Source organism: Hyperolius riggenbachi, chromosome 3 (genome assembly GCF_040937935.1).
Source record: "Hyperolius riggenbachi isolate aHypRig1 chromosome 3, aHypRig1.pri, whole genome shotgun sequence".
Classification (NCBI taxonomy): Eukaryota; Metazoa; Chordata; class Amphibia; order Anura; family Hyperoliidae; genus Hyperolius; species Hyperolius riggenbachi.
In genome coordinates, this window is record NC_090648.1 from 310714229 (window position 1) to 310732179 (window position 17951).

A 17951-nucleotide genomic window follows, 5' to 3' on the forward strand; every position below is an offset into this window, starting at 1 on the left:
GGGCAGAGCCAGAGCTGCTATTAGATATGACCTGCTAACTTACATGAAATGAGCACAGTACCACTTTAAAGAGAATCTGTATTGTTAAAAAAAAAAAAAAAAAAAAAAAAAAAAAAAAAAAAAAAAAAAAAAAAAAAAAAATCGCACAAAAGTAAACATACCAGTGTGTTAGGGGACATCTATTACCCTCTGTCACAATTTCGCCGCTCCCCGCCACATTAAAAGTAATCAAAAACAGTTTGTTTATAAGCAAACAAAATGGCCACCAAAATAGGAAGTAGATTGATGTACAATATGTCCACACACAGAAAATACATCCATACACAAGCAGGCTGTATACAGCTTTCCTTTTGAATCTCAAAAGATCATTTGTGTGTTTACCTTCTGTCCCCTTCTTCTCTCATGCACTGAACATTACAGGCTTCCTGCAGACAGCTCTGCCTGTGTTTGTGTTTGTAATTCCTCAGTATGTGTCAGCCAGCTACTTTCACAGCCTAACAGAGGAGGATTTTTATCCAGCTCTCTTCTATCACTGATAAGATAGCAGAGAAGCTGCTGGCTTATGTAAATAAAACACACACTGGAATGTGCATAGAGGAACAGACCAGCACAGAAGAGTTGGCAGCCTTCCAGACACAGGCCGACAAGTCTGACAGGGGAAAGATACATTGATTTATTACAGAGACCCGTGATAGAACAAAGTGCTGCAGTGAGCCAGAACAGATTAGAATAGGTTTAGGAACTTGTAGGATGGTAGAAAAAAGGTTGTAATTTTTGTTACAGAGTCACTTTAAGGCTCCCTGCACACTGCAAATCCGTTTCCCGATTCCGTTTCCGATTTTCCTTGGAATACATTCAACAGAAAAACGGATCAAAAAACTCAGCATGCAGTTAAGATTAAAAATCTGAATCGGAATCGGATGTAAAAACAGATTAAAAATCTGAATCTGAATCGCTTGCAGTGTGCAAGAGGCCTAAGACCGCTACTTCATGGAAGGCAGAACTGTGCCCATAACTTAGTCTAGTGCTCCTCCAACAGTCAGATGATATGCACACAGATCAGGTGGAAGTCAGCGAATCTAGCAGCGTGATTCGGAGTGTGAGAAAACTCATGCAAACACAAACTAAGCATAACTCCTTTTGAATGCTGTACTTCACAGCAACAGCAGATTCCCAATAATTAAAGACAAGTCAACAAGCAATCATGCTGAAATTTTTTTTAAATAATGAAGAATTTACCGTATGATCAAATTAATTTGCTCAAAGAAAAAAAAAAAAAAAAAGACAGATTTGTAACAGTTTACATGGATGATCATGTGAAGGAGCAAACACAAAGAGGGCAATATCTCTACAGTGGAACGTGTAAAATTATACATCTATAAAAAACAACAACGGGAGATGCAACTTCGTCTTGTGAATGCCTTATGACTGCCAATGCCTTTGTGTGTTCTCCTGACTAGTGGACAATGCCAGAAGCCTGAATATGCCTATTAGTGGGAAACATTGTGACTGTTAGTTCTGAACACTATTCAGAATCAGAAGTACTGTAAATGCAAAAACACGAGTATCCACAAACAGCCCATAAGAGGGGACAATAAACATAATCCAATCATTTCTAAATATAAACCACCCTGACAAAAACTATAAGTGGATTTATTTTAATGGAGGATCAGACAACAAACTTTAGCAAGTCATGGGTGATGGGAAATAGGACTTTTGTAAAACACAGTACTGGAAAAAGTGTTCTAACAGCCTTCACGAGAAAGGATTGTGAAAGTGTTCCAAGATGCTATTCAGAAGTTACTGAAAGTAATGCTTCAGTATTAGAAGTACAGTTAACCAAGGAAATATGTGTTCACATGATAAACCCATCTTTGTATAATAAGACACTTATCGTATTTTTCGGACCTCAAGACGCTCCTGACCATAAAACACACCTAGGTTTGGAGAGCAAAAACGGGGGGGAAAAAAAATTATATACTGAACCTGGTGCACGCATGATGAAGGGGCATCTTGTGGCGCATGCCCCCTTGTACCTCATGTCTCCGTGTCCTCCTGTCCCCCTAGTGTCGTCCTCTAAGGCCCTTTTGTGTCCCAGTGTCCTCCTCTGAATGCGCATAGCACAGGGAGTACCCCACATTGTGGGGGGTTAGAGGTTCGTATTGGCAGGCGTTCACAAGTCAGGAACTCCCTGCATTTGGACTATAAGACGTAATGCCTTGTTTTCCCCACTTTTGGGGGAGAAAGTGAGTTTTATAGTCCAAAAAATACAGTATATAAAGGCCTGGTTCACATTGGTCTAAGGAGAGGAAAAAAAACCTGTTTAGCGGACTGCAATGGACAAGATCGGATGCGAATGGAGCCAATGGATCAGTTCACATTGGTCCATTCAAAAAGATCAGTTTTGCCCATTCTGCTGCACGGACCCCAAATTTGGTTCTGGGGCGACTGTTCCTAATCTACGGATGCGTTGCATTGACCATGTGATAACGGAACGTCCTTGTTGGAAATCTGATCCGTTACACGGATCAGTTTTCTATCTGTGCCATTATGAACCAGGGATAAACCAGTCAAGCGGAGTTTTTAACCAAAATATCTTGCCTAAGCTCCCTTCTGGTTATTATTGCTAGTAATCAAATTTTTGCACAATGATTTGGGATGCCCCATCATGTGTTTATTGGGTATGATACAAAATAATAGCCTTCATTATAGCATAAAACCACGTCTATCAAATAAGTCATTAAAGGACCTCTGTTGCAAAAATCTTAACATTTAAAATACATGTTAAAGAGGAACTGTAACGACAAAACGGCCCCTGGGGGGTACTCACCTCGGGTGGGGGAAGCCTCCGGATCCTAATGAGGCTTCCCACGCCGTCCTCCATCCGTCAGGGGTCTCGCTGTAGCCCTCCGTGCAGCGGTGACGTAATATTTACCTTCCTGGCTCCTGCGCAGGCGCTCTGACGGCGCCGAAGTAGGCAGAAATACCCGATCTCCGTCGGGTCTGCTCTACTGCGCAGGCGCAAGTTTCCGGCGCCCGCGCAGTAGAGCGGACCCGACGGAGATCGGGTATTTCCGTCTATTTCCGTGCCGAAAGTCGCCACAGCGCCCCCGCTGGAGCCAGCAAAGGTAAATATTGAACTGACAGTCGGCACAGTCGCCGGCTGTTCGGAGGGCTGCGGCGAGACCCAGTGGGACAGAGGACGGCGTGGGAAGCCTCATTAGGATCCGGAGGCTTCCCCCACCCGAGGTGAGTACCCCCCAGGGGATCTTTTTGATGTTACAGTGTCTCTTTAACATTTACAAATAAGAAGTACGTTTCTTTCGGAGTTAAATGAGCCATAAATTACTTTTCTCCTATGTTGCTGTCACTTACAGCAAGTAGTAGAAATCTGACATTACCGACAGATTTTGGACTAGCCCATCTTCTCATAGGGGGGTTCTCAGGGATTTCTTTATTTTTAAAAGCACTTAGTGAATGGCAGTTGCTCCGTTCAACTGCCAAAAAAAAAAAAAGTGTACGGCGAGCAGGGAGGCTGTCCAGCATCATTGTATAAATCTTTTTCAGGGAATGTCTTTATAAAGAATAAAGGTCATGCTGAGAATCCACCATGAAGAGAAGGACTAACCCAAAACCTGTCGGTAATGTCAGATTTCTACTACGTACTGTAAGTGACAGCAACATAGGAGAAAAGTCATTTATGGCTCATTTTACTCTGGAAGAAATGTACTTATTTGTAGGAGTTTAAAATTTTCATGATAGTTCCTCTAAGTATTGGCAATACTACAACTATCCCCAAATCACCCCACATTAGCCAGTTGGCTGGACTAACTCGTATATGCTGCTCTTATGTACAAAAAAAAAATAAAAAATATATAGTACATGTCCATAAAGGAAAGAGATTTCTCTAAATAAGGCAAAAGTGGAAAAATACATAAATGCAAGTGCTCGACAGAATGAACTTTAAAGTAGGCATAAGCGATCATTAATAAAAGATCTTAACAATCAGGACTCTGGTGCCTTATACTGCGGTTGTGTGCCATGTATTACAAGAAACATACAATGGATGGATGTATCCACCTTCCATTCTCCCCAGGCCCTTATAGCCGGGTGCTCCACCTGGCTAGTTTTGGCAAGCACCCGGCTGTCATCGGCTCTCCTCATCCTATGCTGTAAGCAGAGTGCTTACATAAGCACTGGCCCTGCATTTTCTCATCTCGCCGCACCCGGCTACTTTATCATGCCACCAGGCTACCATTTCATGCCACCCGGCTGAAAAAAAAATTCTGGGGAGATTACTGCTTACTGATAGCTGTATCAAGGTGGTAGTGTTGATTATGCTGTACCACATTAAATTTTTGCTATAAACTTTTGTTCTGGATAAAAAGCTTCCTGCCTAAGGCCCCTTCTAGACTTGCTTGCCGTGAGCAACGCAGGAGGCTATATCAAAAGCAGAGGTTGCATAGCTACAGGATTCTCCCCGATACGGTTACAATCCTATTAATTGATAATGTAATTGTACTGCGTTTGTGCAAAATTGCATGCAACCATGCATTGCTTAAAGTGGATCCGAGGTGAACTTTCACTGATTGCATAATTGTGTTCCTTTCCTATTGTTTATAGGACATTCCTCAAGCCAAATACTTTTTTGTTTTTGTTTTAAACTGACTGGTAAAATGACATTCCAATCTATCAATTTGTAAGAGGCACTGTGGCATGCTTGTATCTACATGCAATGTTTTTCCCAGATTTTTTTCCCAGCCAGGTGGCATGAAAAAAATAGCCGGGTGGGCGAGATAAAAGAATGCAGGGCTGGCGCTTCTCTGCTGACAGCTAAGGAGGAGGTGAGCAGATAACAGCTGGGTGCTCACCAAGACGGAGGTGAGCATTGATCTCACAAGGTTTACCTCTGACTGCAGTTTATTCAGGTGCCAGTCAACTGAGATTTCCCTGTTAAATGTAGCTTATGATGTCAGCAACAGTTACAGTCTATCCCCCTAATACTCAAATGAGACAATGGCTATCCTTCATAAAGCATTTCCGCATGCGGAAATGCTTAAAACAGCTGACTTTACCGAACACATAGCAAAGTCAGCATTCATAAAGGCTCTTTCCGCATGAAAAAATGACACTACCGAGCAGAGTGATAAATCACCGCCTTGTGCGGCGATTATCGGAACAAATGTAGCAAAATGTTAATTCATGAAGATCACCGCAAGCGGTGTGAGGTCGGGAAGTACCGCTCCCTCTGATGTGGCGATACCAATGTAAGTGAATGGAGACACACAGACCTCCCAGGCAGCTGCAGCAGAGCGGAACACGGAGAAATGTATCAACTCGCCAGCTTCCGTGTCTCCGCAAGCCTACCGCCTGCCTACCGCCATTCTAGTTCGGGGAATCTCCGCACATGGATACTTTTTTTATGAATGCCCACCCAGAAGTCTAAAACACCAGCAGCGGTGTTTTCCCGCATTGATTCCCCTTACCGACCAGGGCTGTGGAGTCGGTCCAAAAATCCACCGACTCCGACTCCTCAGTTTAGGATTCCACCGACTCCGACTCCTCTAATTTGCATATTACAATTTTGTTGATTAAAAGTATGTAACATGAAATTCGTCTCTTAACTGCCAACGCTTAGGAATTTTACAAGACAACTGAAGTGAGAAGGATATGTAGACTACTATATTTATTCCCTTTAGACTAAAACTAGTCCTTGGTAAGAGTACTTGTAAAAGGTACAAACCAGGACAAAGAACATCTATCAGGCCCTGGGCAATGTAAGTGTGGGTACATGTAAGAATGATGTGCAGGTACTCTGCAGGGGAATGAGGAGATTGTAAACAGACAACGCCTCTGTGTTCAATGTGCACAACATTCTCAGTGGATCCCCTGCAGCTCTGTGGAGAGTGCATATGTAGAGTATAGTACTACTGTATAACAAAGTAAACCTGAGACAGATGAAATTAAAGTTTTATACATACCTGGGGCTTCCTCCAAGGCTCCAGCCACCTTCAGGATAATCAGTCCCTCGTTGTCCTCCTCCACCACCTGGATCTTCTGCTTTGAGTCCAGGTACTTGAGCCAGTCAGGCGTAGTGCGCATGCACACACTCCGCCGCCAGGAGCATACTACACCTGTGCAGCACTATTGCGCAGGTGCAGAATGTTCCTGGCTGTGGGAGCGGCATGCGGCCGGACAGCGCTGACTGGCTGAATTACCAGGACTCATAGCAGAAGATCCGGGTGGTGGAGGACAGTGAGGGACTGATTAGCCTGAAGGGGGCTGGAGGAAGCCCCAGGTATGTATAAAACTTTACTTTTCATCCGTCTCCGTTACCCTTTAATTTGTAGTCACCAAACCAAATTTTAATAACATATCAAATTATTTTATTTCATCAGCAAAGGGAGTGCATACATTTGCATAAATCAGCATCAATGCAGAATTATTTCCATCTCGTTGACCATCTCTATTAGTGACACAGCTACACATCAGGCTTTATTCTTACAGCATAGATGTTATTTAGTATATATAAGAGATTCCTGTGTACACATCATATGTACAGTCACAATCAGATATGTATATCTGACCTTAAAAATACGGGGACTGCTTTATTAAAGCAGCACAAGTAACTAATTTTGATTGGTTTATTTCATTTTTGTGGACTAAGCACAGCTATTACTGTATATATACATTATTTTTAATGACTATTATCTGAGAAATAGAACATTTTATCATATTTTCTATTTTAATTACAGTTACAAATTCATTAGGAGTCGGTGCATTTTTTCCCGACTCCGACTCCAGGCACCCAAAATTGCCCGACTCCACGACTCCGACTCCGACGCCCTGTTACCGACAGCTCCTTTATGAATGATAGCCAATGAATCGATGGAAAATGATTAAAATGTTTTATTGCATGGTAACAGAAAAGCGTTTGGCCATGGCAAAGTTAGCTGCTGGCAGTTAGCCCCTTATGGAGGCAAATTGAAAACATTTTTTCTTCAGCAATCCAATGGATCAGTTGCAGACTGACAAACGTGAACAGATCCATAGGAATGTTTCGTTTTTGCAGTCCACTGTAATCCGGCAAAACTGACAGTAAAAAAAAAAAAAAAAAGTTTTGCATTGGGCGGTAACCTCAGCCTAAAGGTGCCCATAAACGTATTGAACTTTCCGCTAGATTTGTTCAAAGCGATAAAATCTGCAAGGTTTTCCTAAATCAAAAGTATCAATCAGACCTGATGGCATATTAAGGTCTTGTTCACACTGAGTGTTTGCAGATTTTTCTAAGCGCTGGCGATTTATGAAATCGCCCTGAAAGCGACTGCGCAATGTTTTTCTACGAGTGTTTACATGTGCGCATTTCGTTTCTTTACAAATCGCAAACGCGCTACATGTACCATTTCCAGAGCATTTTTGCTCAGTGCAAGGTATAAGGAAATCGTAATGCGCTTGGGAAAAAAAAAAAAAAAAAAGCACTCTGTACTGTAATTTCCCGAGCGCTTTTCATTGTATTTATTTTTTTTCGGGTCATAGAGTTCACTTCCTGACTGATGTCAGGAAGTGAAAATCTCAATCACTGAGCAAGAGCGCTTAGAAAAGAGCTTTTCTTAACTAAAAACCTGGGAGAAAAGTGCTTTCAAAATGGGGAAATTAAAAAAAAATTTTTAACAACTATGTTCTGCACACTGAAAAAGGTACTATTAATAGTGCCTGTAGGTCATTTTATTTGCATGTCAAGCATTCTAACCTCTTGTGGACAAGGAAGCAAAAGAAAAGGTTCAGCACACATCTGTATGCCTTCTCTCAGCCTTGCTTGCTTTCTCTCCCATTCTCTATGGCAAGGATTATATAGGCCTTAAAGGATATCCGAACTGAAATGTGACATAATGAGATAGACATGTGTATGTACAGTGCCTAGCACACAAATAAGTATGCTATGTTCCTTTTTTCCTTTCTCTGCCTGAAAGAGTTAAATATCAGGTATGTAACTGGCTGACTCAGTCCAGGAAGTGACCACAGTGTGACCCTCACTGATAAGAAATTCCAACTATAAAACACTTTCCTAGCAGAAAATGGCTTCTGAGAGCAAGGGGAAAAAAAAAAAAAAAAAAAAAGGGGAATTTCTCATCAGTGAGGGTCACACTGTAGTCACTTCCTGTCTGAGTCAGGACTGAGTCAGCCACTTACATACCTGATATTTAACTTTTTCAGGCAGAGAAAGAAAAAAAGGAACACAGCCTAGTTATTTGTGTGCTAGGCACTGTACATACACGTCTATCTCATTATGTCACATTTCACTTCGGGTACCCTTTAACGATTTTAGGAAAACACTGAATTGAGCAATTTCTGTCCAAAATTGCGATTTCGATTTGATTCACAATTTCCTTCAAGGCAGTTCAATGTGCGGCGACTCAGAGGTATTGCTGATTACTTGAGCCGGGCAGCGGGGGGCACATCCACTCGAGCCACTGATTGACACTGACAGAAGCTGTGTAAAAGCAGTGCATATTGCCGATTGTTGATGAGCCAGGCAGCGGGGGCGGGGCGTATCCAGTGCAGAGCGGCACACAGCTCCACCAATTGCTGGATAGAGATGGTAGGATGATGGCGGTAGGCGGAGCTGTACACTGTACAGCTCCGCCTACGTCATACCATCTCTATCCAGCGATTGGTGGAACTGTGTGCCGCTCTGCACTGGATTCGCCCCGCCCCCGCTGCCTGGCTCATCAACAATCGGCAATATGCACTGCTCGCCACAGCTTCTGCCAATCAGCGGCTCTTTTACATGACGGCGCGGCGGTAGGCAGAGACATGCGGCACAGCACAGAGGGCACAGCGGGTGCTGCCAAAACCGCAGCTACTGACTTTCTGTAGATAGTCTGCACATGAATCGTGGTTTCGGTTTAAAACCGCAAATCCGTTCAGCCCTAATATATAGCAAACAAATCATCAGGTTGGAGTATCTTCAAGTGGGAAACTTTATTAAAGGTAACCTGAGGTGAGTGATATGGAAGCTGACATATTTAATTACTTTTAAACCATACGAAACTTTTGGCAGCCCTGCTGATCCTCTGCCTCGAATACCATAGCCAAATACCCTGAACAAGCATGCAGATCACGTTTCTGGTAAGATTAGATACATTGGGCTCTAGTCACAATCCCACATGCGGTAAGATTTTTCACCGCTATATTACCGCCAGTGATAATTTCCACATGCGGGAACAATGTGTAAAAAAATTGGGGAAACATGCGTAATTGCATAGTAACCATGCGGAAACCATGCGTAAAAAAAAATGGCAAAAAAATGGCAAAAAAATGGCAAAAAAAAAAAAAAAAAAAAAAGGAAGAGAATATTAAACAGTGCTCAAGCTCCAGACTAGGCCTGAAAGATAAAATTGCATTTAAACCGAAAACGCAATCACCAAGATCACAATTTCGGAATTGTCGAAGTGGCAATTATTGCGATCACATCATTTCCACATGGTGGAAGTTTAAAGAAGTGGCTTCAAACCTCCCCAAAGTCCCAGGGCGTGGGGCCTGCAGTATTGGACATACCTTCCGCATGAGTCCAACGCTGTCTGTCTATCGTCGTCTGCTGGCTCTTGTGCTTGGCAAAACTCCGGGTTCCTCTATGTCACATGACATACAGGAAGTATGTCGTGCATTAGAGCCTGCAGGAGGCAAAGTGGATAGATGGGCATCACTGGATTTGTGCTGGAAGGTATGTCCAGAACTGATGCAGCTTGGGGGGCACAAGAGGCACAGAGTGGGTACAGTCAGAGGGGGCACAGAGAGAAACAAAGCGGGCACAGACACAAAGGGAGCAAGAGAGACCCAGAGTAGGCATAAAAAGGCAAAGGGGGCACAAAGACAGTTGGACAGAGGGGGATCAAAGCTTGATTTGAAGGAAATCGTGAATCGATATCACTATTTCAGACAGAAATTGCTCAATTCAATTTTTTCCTAAAATCGTTCAGGCCTACTCCAGGCTACTTTAAAGTCAATGGGTAGCGAAAGATATCACCAAGAAGTAGTAGTAGGTGATAAAAAAAAAAAAATCTGTAGTCAAGTCAGAAATAATGCGCCCCTTTTTGTTTGTGAATTCCATTTTTTTTTTTTCCAGGAATTACCGACTTTTGCCGCACTTTTTGCATGTGGGTATATAATGCATACAATTTCACGTAATGATCATGCGTAAAATTTTGTGAATGTCAAAATCTGTCTTATTTCAGTCGGGAATTTACCGCAAGTGCATTTCCACATACGGAAAATGATTGTGAATAGAGCCCATTGTTGATTCAGGTGTGCGATTTAGACACTACTTATGACAATGATCAGCAGGATTTACAGGCAACTGGTATTGTTTAAATGGAAATAAATACGGCAGCCTCCAGATACCTCTCACTTCAAAATTTCCTTTAATATAATAGCACCAAAAGGCGTAGTATACATGTTTCAGGCTACAGGGTGCTTTCTCAGAGATGCTGCAACTCCAGGACTGTCTATGCATTTCATATACCAAACTGTTGTCTCATAGCAACATAACAGTCCAGTACCTGCCTCCTCTGTGGCAACATGAAGGTTAATAAGGTGCCATGTTAATTACCTATGATGAAGTAGTACAGTGCAAATTAGCTAGCCATCATGTGAGCAGTGGTCAAATATACCGATAAGCACTTAGATACAGGCAGGTTCAAGACTCCCAGATTATCGCCTGAATTTTCCTGACTAAAGTTAAGTGACCACACATCTGTTGTCGTGTTGACCAATTTCAGGATGAAATTGGTCAAAAGTATTGATAAGACATGCTTGGAAATCTTGGGCACATCACGTGGTTGATCGGGTGCGCAGAGGCAATGGCATGCAATATTGCAACAACCGACAAAACCCCCAGCCACTGTACTTTAAATTGTTAGATATCCGCTAGATGTCCATGCGTGTAAATACTTTACCTGTCTGCCGCACCCGAGTGTTTACTGATCTTCCACATTTGCTTCCCAGAATACTGCATGTGGGGTGGGTGTGACATCACTAATACACACCACATGCAGTGTTCCAGTAGTTACCTGGGACGCAAATGCGGAAGTACAGCGCAGACAGGTGAAGTGTTTACATGCACGGGCAGCAGTGGGAAATAGGGTTGCAACGGTATGAAAATTCACGGTATGATAACCGTCAAAAAAAATACCGCGGTATGGCGGTATCACGGTATACGGTATTACACATTTATTCTCATTACAATTAACCTAACTAGTATAGGCTCGGATACAGCTTCCTGCATCTCTGTTGCCTGATTTGTGTTTGGTATTCCTCAGCTATCTGCAGTGCAACAGGTTCTCTTTAAAAATAAGCTTATCTGCAGTGGTGGCATTCAGGTGACGGGTCACAGGTGACCAAATTACAACTAAAGGGGCCCATACACTGGTCAATTTCAGCCATCGATCGATTTCTATAGAATCGATTGATCAGAAATCGATTCAATCAAATTCCCCCATTTGATCGATTTGCGGCAGATTTCAACTGATTTCGATCGATTTGATCTATCTGACAGGATGGAAAATCTAGGTCGATCTGCTGCTGGCAGCAGATCGATGGCCCATAGAGTTGCATTGAATCTAATGGTCCAATAATGCATTTAGATTGATTTCCAATAGATTTAATTCTGAAATCTATTGGAAATCTGTTCCTAGTGTGTGTCACACATCAGATAGATTCCTGTTAGATTCCACTTGACAGGCATCTGCCAGAAATCTATCTGATGGTCGAAAAATGCTGCAAATCTATAAGTGTATGGCCACTTTTACTTCAATTTCTCACAGACGTGCTTTCAAAATGAGCATAGCTGCGGTGGCAGTCAGCTGACACGGGGAGAGATCAAAATACAACATGTGCTGTGCTGCTCAGTCACAGATGAGAAGGCATTAGACAGTGTCTATTCTCTAAATACATGCAGGGTGCATGTCTCGCTTTTCCTTCTGTCCTCAGTCAGGTGACAGGTCACAGGTAGGGACACGGGACGGGAGAGATCAAATTATGTTTGCTGGTGTGCCACAGATGTGGAGGAATTAGACAGTCTAAACACTCTCTATGCATATAGGATCCAGTTCTCTGTTTTCCTTGAATCTGTGCAAAAGTTCAGGTCCACTTTAAAAATGCTGGAGGTGCAATGGTGTGGTGCTCAGGCAGGCAGGCAGGCCCTCTGAGTAATTGTGTCTCAACTCCCAGTGGGGGAACGTAGAGGCCGCTGGAGTGACTGGGCGTGTGGGGGCTGAGTAGTGGTGGACTAATGTCTCTGGCACTGACATACCTTATGGTGCTTGCGTTACTCCTAATTGTCCGCAGGGGATCATCCATGCCTCTGCTTCCCACTTGTCCTCTCTGTCCCCCTCAGTTATTAATAACATGGCACCTGCCGCCTAGGCTCCTTCTTCGTCGCTCAGGGAGTGTCATACAGTGTGCGCAGTGCACACTACGGAGAGCCGCAGAACGAGCGTTTGCGCTCTAGCCGCCAGCAGCGCTCTGCCTATGCGATCCGGCTGTGTCATCACCCGGCGCCTGCACAGTCTGTTGGCAAGCCTCCCGCTACCACGAACTAGCTTCGGGAGCTTGCTTTTGTAACGGAGGTTGACGGAGAGCCGGACAGTGACGGGAGATGCGGAAATAGAGCCAAAAACCGGTATTTTCAAAAAGTGCATGGTATGATTACCATGCATATTGAAACCGTGGTATACCGTCATACCGGTATACCGCGGCAACCCTAGTGGGAAATCTAACATTTGGAGGACAGTGGGCATATGTGTTGTGCCGCCAGCAAGTTGGGTGCAGGGTGAGCAAAATGACAGCTCACCCTGCTGCAGCTCAAATTCCTGGTGGCGTGAAATACAATTCCCCATTCGAGTTGTAGCAACTCAGAGGGAAAAGTAATTTGGGTCTGGCGGTTGACAGAACCCCCAAATTACCCTTACGCACCCCACACACTATAGCAGTGCCAAGCGTTGAGTGCCGAAACCTCCCGCATCAGACAGCAGCCAGGTGCTTTAATCTATATGGAAAACGGACTGAGGCAGCCAACAGTTCTTTCTCCAGATTATCATAGAGAGGAGATCTATATTTTGCCTGAATCTGTTCATACATTGTTAGATGTATGGAAACCTTTAAAGGAGTCATTGGGCAAAGTAACTAATGTAAAACATGCACGCCTGCGTGTTTTACATAACTAACTTTTTTTTTTTTTTAGCTGGATCGTGCTCTCCGTTTCCGATGTAGTAATCTTGAGTAAAATGCTCCAGTCGGGGGACCCGACCTCGAGGTTGGGCTCCCCAGAATCCGTTTGGCAACGCAGGCGCAGTTCTATATTCCTATCTGCGGGACGTCAGGGCAATCAGCTCCCAATGAGTCCATCCGTACGTTCACGTACAGCTGCACACGCATACTGAGCCGCTGGAGGAGGGTTTGAGCTTGCGAGTGACGAAGACAAGCTCAAACCCTCCTCCGCCGCTCTACTACACATGCGCTGCCGTACCTCAATGTACGGAAGCACGCAGTGCAGAACAACTTCCCCCTGTATTCCAAGTAAAGGAACAGGGAAGTCTTGCTATTGTAGCGATAGTAGTACTTCCGGGGCAGGAAATACAAACGGCCCGAATTGCGGAGCCAGTGAAGCCTTGTGGGGAGGAGGGGGGGGGGGGGGGAGTGGGGGAATTAAAAAAAAGAAGGGATGCGATCCTGCTTACATTAGGCTTGTGAACAGCAGCAGGTAGGCCATTAACATTGTCATAACTTTGCCTGATATCTCCTTTAAGCCCCATCTACACCGTACAGTTTTTTGTCCGATTCAATTGGATTCATTGATTTGATTCAATCCGACATGTCCTGTCAGGATTCGATTCAATTTGCCATAGGAAAACAATGGCTAATTGAATCCTGATCGGACATGTTGGATTGAATCGAATAATAATAAAAAAAAAAAAAAAATTATATGGTGTAGATGGGGCTAAGGGATGCAATCAACAAGCAAAACAATACTTCTGCAATTTGTTGAACATTTTGCAAACAATTTCTGTAACAACTCAATGGAATGCAATATCTCCCTGCATTCCAAGCATACAACACAATTGCAATTTTCTTCTTACAAATCTCAATCACTATAGTGGTTCCACTGTCCTAGCACTTTGCCAATCACCAAACAAACAGCAAGCCTACAGAAAGCTGCTAGCGAGTCCCAGCCTTAACTGGTATTACCAGGGCTGATCTTGAAATTTGCATGGTGCTAATCAGATTCAGAAGCTAACAATTGACAGCTATTATAATTCAGGTTAATCATTTAGCGTTCCAAATCTGACAAGCTCTGTGCAGAAATCCAGCTCAAGCTTTGCTCATTCCAGGAACTGAATATTGAAAAACAAGCATGAAGTCAAGTTATATTGGTTTATGCTGTAGTTTCCATTTGCAGGCACAATGTAAACATGCAGACAGACAGACAAGCAGGGGGAGGGCAGGAGGCCCCGCAGGAGGGTGACAGGGCTGACGCACCTGCAAGGTGGTGATGTGTTTGTCGTTGAACTTATTCTCACAATAGCGCAGCACCAGAGACGTCTTCCCCACACAGCCCTCCCCGAGCAGCACCACCTTGAACGAGTACGTCTTGCTGCTCCCGGCTCCGCCTCCTCCTCCAGCCGCCATGGACACGCTGAAGCAGGCGACACGCAGCCCAGGCTATACCGCTAGGCCACACTCAGCCCTTGTTTACCCCGACGGGAGGCACGGTGATCAGCTGACAGGCTCCTCTATGACAGGCCAAGGAGTCCTCTAGCGTCTATACGCCTCCCTCTAATGGCGACTTCTTCCTCCTACGTCACTACCCGGTCACGTGATGCGGTGAGACTACCGAAGGGAGGGACGTTCGGGAGGAGCGGTGATGGCAAACTGGGGCGTGATCACGGGGTGGGCGTGGTAATGTGGCTGTTTACAAGTGACTTTGCGTGTTTCGTTTCAGGATCGGGAGCCGCAGCCAGCTGGGACGTGTGCCGGTGATGTGGCAGTTGATGGGGGATATCGTTGTTTTTTTTTTTTCATTAAAAAAGGGAGTTACGTCTTATTATTTGATATAAACCTGATGAAATGTGCAAAATTGCCCACATAGGTTTATTGGATTCCTAAAATGCCCATTTACAGAGTTCACATGAATTGATCTATTTATAGTATGCAGAGGGAGGTGGCACAAATGTTACTTTGACTCTGCTGTGAGAGGTACAAAGGTTACCCTAGTACTGCTATAGGGGAGGCTAAAAGGCTACCTAATGCTAGGTGCATTAGGGGTATCTTGGGAACGAGTTATCCCTGCAGAACATTTAGGAAACACACGCTTCCTCCCAGGGCTGGCTCTAGATAGGCACATATGAGGGGGCAGACAGAAATTTGTAGGGGGCACGAAAAACCCCTGTGTCGCGCGTAGCGCGCCGAAAAATGGGCGTGGTCATGCAACAGACTGTGGGTGTGGTCATGGGTGGGGCCAAATATACATGTCATGACCTTACAGTGGTGTTAAAGGTCTGCCGGGGAAGTTTGAGCTCTGCTGTAGTGTATCCCCCAAAAATTTACAGCACAGACCAAAAGTTTGGACAAACCTTCAATGACTGTCATTACATATACACAGTGGCGTAGCTAAGGAGCTGTGGGCCCCGATGCAAGTTTTACAATGGGGCCCCCAAGCACTCTATACATAACAATTGATGCGGCGCACCAAAACCCACCAATGGCCACTACAGTGTCAGAGGTGCAAGAAGGGGATGGGGGAGCAGCTTGTTAATGATTACCACTATTCAAAGTATCTATAGAAGGGATTATCATGAGCACAGGACCAATAGAGAGCTAATACTGTAGTTGAGGGAGGGCTCTCCGGGGCCCCTCTGGCCCAAGGGCCCCGATGCGGTCGCTACCTCTGCACCCCCTATTGCTACGTCCCTGCATATACATATATTACCACTGTGCCCAGAATTGTCTTGCAAGGAACCTCTGCCAGATTACATGTATTTTTGGTGAAATGCTGTCAGATTACATACTGTATATGTATATATGTAATGACAGTCATCTGAGGTCTTAGAGGATGTGGCTTTCCAGATGAATAGATCAAGTTGTTTGTAGAGACTCTAGACAGGTGTTCCAGGTTAGTGAAGCTTAGAGTGTCCAGAGCTAAGGAGATTTCACACGTTAGCTCTGGACACTCTAAGCCAAAGTCAGTCCAGGCAGCGTTAAGGCAGATCCGTTAATCAGGCAAAAGTCAGTCTAGGCGGCAAGCTAAGCGTAGTCAAGGTACAAGGGAAGGGTCGGCAACAGGAATCAATACAATGGTGAGCGTTACCCAGCAACAAGCCAAAGCTAATGCTATCATGGGCGATAACTGGGGGCGATCACCGAGATTAAATAACAGGACTAAACAATCAACAGAAAAACAATCAACAGAAAGTAGAATCGAAAACAACCAATTGCAGAGCTGTTACCAACTGACACACTCCGTCAGCAAGTACCACAGTGTCACTGCTTACATCTGTGGAGCGCGTACTGAGAGCGCGTCTTCCGCCTATCCAATGTGCTTTTAGAAACCTCCTGCGTTCCACTGACATCAGCAGCACGCTGAGACCCGGAAGCAGGGGCTGCACCCTGGATCCCGGCATTCCGCTGCCTGACAGACACTGAATTCCTTACAACCTAAATGTACGTCCTTGTGGGTTAGGTGAAGTTACAGAGGACATACAGTCCTGGCCAAAGTTTTGAGACTGTCAAAAATATTTGAAACTAGAAAAGTTGGTGCCTACATTTTTATAATAGCAATTTGCATATACTCCTGAATGTTATAAAGAGTGTTTAGAGGTTAGAATGGCAGACTTGACATGTTAAACGGAGGGTGATGCTTGAAATCATTGATCTTCCATTGTTAACCATGGTGACCAGCAAAGAAATGCATGCAGCCATCATTGCGTTACATAAAAATGGCTTCACAGGCAAGGATATTGTGGCTTCTAAGATTGTACCTAAATCAACAATTTATAGGATCAAGAACTTCAAGGAGAGAGGTGCAATTCCTGTTAAGAAGGCTTCAGGGCGTCCAAGAAAGTCCAGCAAGCACCAGGATTGTCTCCTAAAGAGGATTCAGCTGCGGGATCGGAGTGCAACCAGTGCAGAGGTTGCTCAGGAATGGCAGCAGGCAGGTGTGAGCGTATCTGCACACACAGTGAGGCGAAGACTTTTGGAAGATGGCCTAGTGTCAAGAAGGGCAGCAAAAAAGCAACTTCTCTCCCAAAAAAACATCAGGGACAGATTGATCTTCTGCAGAAAGTATGGTGAATGGACTGCTGAGGACTGGGGCAAAGTCATGTTCTCCAATGAAGCCCCTTTCCGATTGTTTGGGGCATCTGGAAAAAGGCCTGTCAGGAGAAGAAAAGGTGAGCGTTACCATCAGTCCTCTGTCATGACAACAGTAAAGCCTCCTGAGACCATTCAGGTGTGGGGTTGCTTCTCATCCAAGGGAGTGGGCTCACTCACAATTTTGCCAAAAAACACAGCCATGAATAAAGAATGGTACCAAAAAACCCTCCAACAGCAATTTCTTCCAACAATCCAACAACAGTTTGGTGAAGAACAATGCATTTTCCAGCATAGAGCACCGTGTCATAAGGCAAAAGTGATAACTAAGTGGCTCGGGGACCAAAACTTTGAAATTTTGGGTCCATGGCCTGGAAACTCCCCAGATCTTAATCCCATTGAGAACTTGTGGTCATTCCTCAAGAGGTGGGTGGACAAACAAAAACCAACTAATTCTGAGAAACTCAAAGAAGTGATTATGAAAGAATGGATTGCTATCAGTCAGGTTTGGCCCAGAAGTTGATTGAGAGCATGCCTAGTCGAATTGCAGAGGTCCTGAAAAAGAAGGGCCAACACTGCAAATACTG

General features: G+C 44.3%; 1 protein-coding gene across 1 annotated transcript in view; it reads right to left on the reverse strand.

Moving 5' to 3' along the window:
- Nucleotides 1-15001, reverse strand: part of RAB21 (RAB21, member RAS oncogene family) — a 32834-nt gene extending 17833 nt beyond the window's left edge. Inside the window, exon 1 of the mRNA XM_068276672.1 lies at nucleotides 14536-15001. Within this exon, the coding sequence (XP_068132773.1) occupies nucleotides 14536-14685 (150 nt within the window). The 5' untranslated portion in view covers nucleotides 14686-15001. The remainder of the gene's footprint in view (nucleotides 1-14535) is intronic.
- Between the last annotated feature and the right edge of the window lie 2950 nt (nucleotides 15002-17951).